We start from the raw sequence: 7,911 nt of genomic DNA on the forward strand, positions 1-7,911 counted from the left end.
TCTCTCTCTCTCTCTCTCTCTCTCTCTCCCCCCTTCTCTCTCTCTCTCTCTCTCTCTCTCTCCAGTTCTTCCCTCGATCTCTCTCCTCCAGAAGTCTCCCTCCTCTCCAGTCACCTGTCACGCTACAGGCTTCTACCCGGACAGAGTCATGTTGTTCTGGACCAGAGATGAAGAGGAGCTTCAGGACCTTCAGGATAAGGAAGAGATCCTCCCCAACCACGATGGAACCTTCCAGACGAGCGTTCGGCTGAACGTTTCATCAGTCAAAGCTGAAGACTGGGGGAAGTACGAGTGTGTGTTTCAGATCTCTGGTCTCAAGGAGGACATCATCACCAAACTGGACCCAGCAGTGATCAAGACCAACAACCCGGGTAAGAGCTTATGGAGAAGGAGAGACACATAGTTTACTTCTTACATCTGATTAACAGATTCATAGGTTTGGTTTCTGTTGTTCTGTTCTGGTCCATTTCTCTCCTTGTTGTGGTTTTGCTGTCATTTTAGTCATCTTGGTATTTATTTTATTTATTTTGAGATCAGAAGTTTTTGTGATACGTTCCTCTGTTTTATCCAGTATATCCAAGTGAAGAGTTTAAATTAAACTTCGTTAAATTATTTTATATAGCCTCCTCCAAGTTCCAGCCTATGTTTTCTCATTTGATGGCCTGAGCTGTAAATCCAACTTTAAAACAATCTACCTACAGTCATAAAACTGTCATGTCACATGGTTAAACTAAGTCTGACTTGCACTGAAAGATATGCTGTGAATTTCAGGTTAAACATGTTAAGATATTAAGACAAGTTAAACTTAGATCAGATTTAAACTCATCCCATGATCATTGTTCAGGTCATGTGACCCTGACAGGGTATCTGCATTCTTTAAAAGCCTAAAACACTCTAAAAACTAAATGATTTAAACGTGAACACTTAGAAAATATTAAAATTTCCTAAATGCAGTGTGTTTTTTCACCATGCAGTGACTGTCTGTCCACCCTTACACTGATACAGAATAAGGCTAATAGTATTATATGAAATATATGTTTTTTTTCATTGTGTCTACTTCACTAACTTTGCTTATAAACTTTGCTAACATTTAATTTCCTGTTGTCCTTTTCCTCACACTGTCCCTTTATAGCTTCACAACTGTCTTTATGTGCAGTTAGAAAAAGGCTGTTTTGACAGCTTTGTTTCTCTATTTTGGTTTTTAAATGGGTCTAAAATTCACTCTGTATTAAAAATGTCTTCTGAAACCTGCAGATACCTTCATAATCATAACAGCTAAACTAATACAGATGAGATGATACTGTAATACAGTAACTCAGCTGTACCTCAGGTCCATCTTCATAGACAGCAGCAAACCAACACCAGCTTCATCATGTGCAGGCCCTTTCTTTGATTGATTTAATAATTTATTTATTTATCTATTTATTTATTTATTTATATTTATGTATTTATTTATTTTCTCATCAGTCCCTGCTGATGTGACCATCTCCATCATTGCTGTGATGGCTGTTCTTGCTGTCATCATCATCCTTGCTGTCACTGGATTCACACTTTACAAAAAGAAGAAAGGTGAGAAACTCTAAAGCATTTTTTAACATTTACATTTTAGGTGTTAAGTTGATGCTGTTACACAGAGTGACTTACTGTACACTGAGTGTTATACAGAGTGTCTTACTGTACACTGAGTGTTATACAGAGTGACTTACTGTACACTGAGTGTTATACAGAGTGGCTTACTGTACACTAAGTGTTATACAGAGTGGCTTACTGTACACTGAGTGTTATACAGAGTGACTTACACTGAGTGTTACACAGAGTGACTTACTGTACACTGAGTGTTATACAGAGTGGCTTACTGTACACTGAGTGTTATACAGAGTGGCTTACTGTACACTGAGTGTTATACAGAGTGGCTTACTGTACACTGAGTGTTACACAGAGTGTCTTACTGTACACTGAGTGTTATACAGAGTGGCTTACTGTACACTGAGTGTTATACAGAGTGGCTTACTGTACACTGAGTGTTATACAGAGTGACTTACTGTACACTGAGTGTTATACAGAGTGTCTTACTGTACACTGAGTGTTACACAGAGTGTCTTACTGTACACTGAGTGTTATACAGAGTGGCTTACTGTACACTGAGTGTTACACAGAGTGACTTACTGTACACTGAGTGTTATACAGAGTGACTTACTGTACACTGAGTGTTATACAGAGTGGCTTACTGTACACTGAGTGTTATACAGAGTGACTTACTGTACACTGAGTGTTACACAGGGTGACTTACTGTACACTGAGTGTTACACAGAGTGGCTTACTGTACACTGAGTGTTACACAGAGTGGCTTACTGTACACTGAGTGTTACACAGAGTGGCTTACTGTACACTGAGTGTTACACAGGGTGACTTACTGTACACTGAGTGTTACACAGAGTGGCTTACTGTACACTGAGTGTTATACAGAGTGACTTACTGTACACTGAGTGTTATACAGGGTGACTTACTGTACACTGAGTGTTACACAGAGTGGCTTACTGTACACTGAGTGTTATACAGAGTGGCTTACTGTACACTGAGTGTTATACAGAGTGTCTTACTGTACACTGAGTGTTATACAGAGTGGCTTACTGTACACTGAGTGTTATACAGAGTGTCTTACTGTACACTGAGTGTTACACAGAGTGGCTTACTGTACACTGAGTGTTATACAGAGTGTCTTACTGTACACTGAGTGTTATACAGAGTGGTTTACTGTACACTGAGTGTTATACAGAGTGGCTTACTGTACACTGAGTGTTATACAGAGTGTCTTACTGTACACTGAGTGTTATACAGAGTGGTTTACTGTACACTGAGTGTTATACAGAGTGACTTACTGTACACTGAGTGTTATACAGAGTGGTTTACTGTACACTGAGTGTTATACAGAGTGACTTACTGTACACTGAGTGTTATACAGAGTGGCTTACTGTACACTGAGTGTTATACAGAGTGGCTTACTGTACACTGAGTGTTACACAGAGTGGCTTACTGTACACTGAGTGTTATACAGAGTGGCTTACTGTACACTGAGTGTTACACAGAGTGACTTACTGTACACTGAGTGTTATACAGAGTGGCTACTGTACACTGAGTGTTACACAGAGTGTATTACTGTACACTGAGTGTTATACAGAGTGACTTACTGTACACTGAGTGTTACACAGAGTGGCTTACTGTACACTGAGTGTTATACAGAGTGGCTTACTGTACACTGAGTGTTATACAGAGTGGCTACTGTACACTGAGTGTTACACAGAGTGTATTACTGTACACTGAGTGTTATACAGAGTGACTTACTGTACACTGAGTGTTATACAGAGTGACTTACTGTACACTGGTATAAGTATAGAGAGCCAAAGTGAACGTGACTTCCTGCCTTTCTCTGTGCACCAGCGTCTGAAAAAATATGAATGGTGGCTACTGAACGGAGAGAGGCGTTACTTTTTTAATCTTCTTTGAATTGTGTCACAGGGTACACATGTAAAACGTGTCAATTTAAAAGAGAACTCTGCTTGTCAAGAAAGTCACAGTTTGTCCTGAAACTGAAACGTAAGGTTTAGTTTTGTCAATCGACTACATCTCTGGTGTCTCACAACACGTCACACCATCAACAACATGGAGTGGTGGGAGAGACGTCACTCATGTGACTGGTTGTGCGTCATCTTTCTGATTTATAACTTCTAGTGTCACAGTTTGACCACAAACTGACTTTCTTGACTTGCAAAGTTATCTTTTACATTGACAAACATGATATCCCCGTGGCACAATTCAAACGGGATAAAAAAAACGTCTCTCTCCGTTCACCACCATTCATATTTCTTCAGATGCTGGTGCACAGAGAAAGGCAGGAAGTGACGTTCACTTTGGCTCTCTATAATTGGGGAGAAAACAGGGTAAATATGGGGGCATCTGTCATTTACAACTGTGACAACTTGAGTCATTTTGTCTTTTCTCTTTATTTCAGCCAAAAACCCTCCATCTTGTAAGTAGAATGTGTTTTTACTTGATGTTCATCTGATGTGACTTACACTCTTCTTATACATCAGTAGCTGTGTTTCCATTACAGTTTTTCGCAAAATAATTGCGATATTTCTACAACTTCGACAATGTACAATTGCGACTTGTAGGCGTTTCCATTGAAGTTGAGTTTGGTCTGACGGAGCGCACACCTGAACGCAATTCCCATTACCAGCAGCTGCCTGCCACAGTGGATCTGCCCCATATCCCGTCCCCTGCATGCTCAAATCCAACCAATGGTCAATGCAAATCACAACATGAAGTTACAACGCATATAAACGAGCCTGATTATCAATTCAAAATAAAATGAGTCGCAAAATGTTGCTGGCTGCGGTGAATGCAGTGAGCGCGACAGGCAGAGGAAAAAAGCCTAATAGCCTAATAGCCTACAACTGGTCCGATTTAGAGATGGAGGGGGGAAAAGGCTGATTTGGTTCAATAATCACAATGTTGTGTATTATAATTATAACACTGCACCTGAAACATGTGTAATGTATTACTCACAGTCACGGTATTCACTTCAGTCAGGAGCACGCACTGCACCGGTGTGTGCTTTTCATCCCCTCATCTCGCGCTGTGCCAAATGCGCGCACACAGGCAGCCTGTCACCATGGACCGATTTCTGCCATTAAACATTATCTATTTTATATTTATTTTGCATAACACTCGTCTTTCTGCTAGCGTTGCTTCAAAGTTTTCCATTGCTGCGGAGGTTTTGCCACGGCGAACCGTTTCTCCCTCATTTTCCGCTGCTTTTCCAAAGGAGAATGGGTCACATGACGTGCAAATGCGGAAAAAGTGTTTCCATTACACTTTTGCGATAAATGCTATATCGACACGTCTGAAAAACCACCTCATGAGAGCGCAAAAGCTTTTTCGAAATTTACGTGTTTCCATTACCCAATTTCTATTGCGATATTTAGATTTTACGCATTTCTGAGGGTAATGGAAACACGACTAGTGATAGCTTGGCTACCTCGCTGCATTTTATAGCTACAGTTGAGAAAGCTTTCTAGGTATTGATATTATGCAAATGCTTTTCAGGACTTCTTCCTCCAGCATTGTCTGTTTATAAAGAAAAGTGATGATAGTGTGTTTCTGATCTTCAGCTTCAGCTTCTGAAATCGGCTCTGAGCTCTATCAGAAACTCAATCCAGACGCCTGATTGCCAAATGGATGAAGTTACACACAGTAAGTGATGTTCTATGTGCAGACAAAGAGGTGATATGTGCACTATTCACATCTGAACTGAACAAAGTTGACTTACATTTGATCCAAGGGAACATTAGTTGGATGTTATAATTTTATCAATTCACTGCAAGTCAGAAGGACAGATGTAGATTCATTCACTCTTTATTTAAACTCGAAAATTCATTGAGGACGAGACTCATTTGCAATGATGTTGAGTATGACACATAAAAAACAAACATAGGTGGGATGACAACAACACATCAAGAGGCATAAAGAATAAACAAAGACAGATGCACGCTTCTCCATAATCTAGGCCTGATAAAACTCATTAAAAACTTTGACTTTAGACAGCAGATTACACCTGCTCTAGTCATCAGCCTATCACAACACAGCAGATTACACCTGCTCTAGTCATCAGCCTATCATAACACAGCAGATTACACCTGCTCTAGTCATCAGCCTATCATAACACAGCAGATTATCCCTGCTCTAGTCATCAGCCTATCAGAACACTTTGAGCTTGTTGAAGCAAAATATACCCACCAAGGAGGGAGAAATCAGTGGTATGTTTCATTTTTCATTAAGAGAAAGCACTGCTGATATTGATACAGTTGTAAATGAGTATTCTATCCGTTTCAAATTTTAAGTATTGATACTTATCGATACTATCGATACCTGTTGCAAATGAGTATTGTATCCGTTTCAAATGTTTAGTATTGACTTTTATCGATACTATCGATACTTTTGACAACCCTAAGGTGTTACAGTCAATCAAAACAACTGCAGATTATGGGGGTGAAATGGTTGGTATTTTGATATTATGACATCATCACTGATGTCATCAGTGTGTGTGTGTGTCTGTCTCTTGTGTGTGTGTGTGTGTATGTGCATGTGAGTGTGTGTCCTCACACACGTGTGTGTGTGTGTGTGTGTGTGTGTGTGTGTGTGTGTGTGTGTGTATGTGTGTATGTGTGCATCACTGATGATGATGTCACAATGACTCTGACCTCACTGATGATGTCACAATTTATGACATCACTGATGACATAATCAATGGGACCTTGTGTGTGTATGTGTGTGTGAGTGAATTTATGACATCACTGATGATGTCATCAGTGGGACAGACAGAGAAACAAACAAACAGACAGAGCAGCTCCCTTAGGTAATGATTTGATGTAGTTTATGTGTTACTGAAGTATTTTATACGCTATCTCATTGTTATTTCTGTCTCTTTAGGGATCAATTGCGCACTGGAGCCAGAAGGGGCGCTGTCACTTTCACCCTTCCATCTGTAAACTGGGAATAAGTGGGTTATTAATCATTCATGAATCATTGGGAAGTTTCAGATGACAAAAAAGTTCAGTAATCCAGTGCACATACAGACAAACAACAGGAGCATCATTCATATTTAAATAACTGATTACTGATTGAGTTTTAAGACACCAAATTAAAATGAAAAAGCATTTCCTTCATAAAAAATAAATGGAGAATGGAAACCCTTCTAAAACATTTAAACAGGGGTGTCAAACATGCGGCCGAGGGGCCAGAACTGGTCCACCAGAGGGTCCAATCTGGTCCACAGGATGGCTTTGCAAATTGTGAAAATTGCACTGAGAAGTCCTTCAATCCAATGTGATGCACTTGTGAAGGCTAAGAGTTACCAGGTTTCAGGAGCAAGTTAAAGATCTATTCATGCTTTCTGTATTCATCACTAAATGGTTTTAAATGATATTATGGTAAACTATTTTCAGTACCCTTGGCCTTGAATATAGAGAATTGCAGAGTTGCCATCAATTGTAATGCACAATTACAGACAGTAGATTAGATCATTTGTTTGATGGTAGCTGAGATAACCCTATGTGAAAACATGTTCTTAAAATGTACCTGTAATTCTTTACACTAAAAGAAACAGGGATTTATTATTATTATTATTATTTGGTTATTATGCATTGATTTTCTTTGTTTGACCCACTTGTGACTAAATTGGGTCACATGTGGCCCATGAACTAAAATGAGTTTGACACCCCTGATTTACAACTTACAGAACTTTTGCTGTAAAATGAGATTTAAACCATTTAGTTGCTGTAATAAAATGTCAGCTCACATGATGGTAAAATACATTAGGGCTATTGAGCTTTTTAACACCTCTGATCACTAAAGAGCAACTTTTTGCTGATGGAAAATCTGCTTTTAGAAACTTTTGTCAATAAATTTAAGGGGAGGAATGTTAGACACATGGTTTGATTGGGTTTTGATTTCTAGGTTTGAACATTCATTTGACACAAAACTATTGTTATTGTTGTAGTTATAAACATAGGGCCCTATCGTCGTACGGCGCTATCGTCTGCGCACCTCTTATGCTATCTTCCCTGCGTCTTAAGCTATGGAATAAGCGCAAAGACAGGTGTAGGCTAAGGCGTGGCCCAGGCGTGTCCGTGCGCCTCTTAGCCTATCATCTGCCTCCCGCAAGTGTCATTTTGTGCTCTGGCGAAGATACCATCGCCATGTTCCGAGCGTAAACAGAGGTTTGGGCGTTGGCCGTGCCAAAATAGGTGTTCCAGCGCAATGTAAAACGGACGATGACGCAAAATTACCACCTTTGTGACCATAAAGTGTGATTTTATTGGAAAGGTTTTGCCTGGAATTATGCCATGCTGG

The 7,911-nt window shown here is 39.8% G+C and overlaps 1 protein-coding gene across 1 annotated transcript in view; it reads left to right on the top strand.

Annotated features, from left to right (window-relative positions):
• Positions 1 to 6,732, top strand: part of LOC310771090 (major histocompatibility complex class I-related gene protein-like) — a 23,115-nt gene extending 16,383 nt beyond the window's left edge. Inside the window, exons 4-8 of the mRNA XM_083663762.1 lie at positions 66 to 371; positions 1,468 to 1,569; positions 4,010 to 4,027; positions 5,172 to 5,253; positions 6,490 to 6,732. Of these exons, the coding sequence (XP_083519888.1) occupies positions 66 to 371; positions 1,468 to 1,569; positions 4,010 to 4,027; positions 5,172 to 5,227 (482 nt within the window). The 3' untranslated portion in view covers positions 5,228 to 5,253; positions 6,490 to 6,732. The remainder of the gene's footprint in view (positions 1 to 65; positions 372 to 1,467; positions 1,570 to 4,009; positions 4,028 to 5,171; positions 5,254 to 6,489) is intronic.
• The last annotated feature ends 1,179 nt before the right edge of the window (positions 6,733 to 7,911 follow it).

Source organism: Poromitra crassiceps (genome assembly GCF_964638095.1).
Source record: "Poromitra crassiceps genome assembly, contig: HAP1_SCAFFOLD_347, whole genome shotgun sequence".
Lineage (NCBI taxonomy): Eukaryota > Metazoa > Chordata > Actinopteri > Beryciformes > Melamphaidae > Poromitra > Poromitra crassiceps.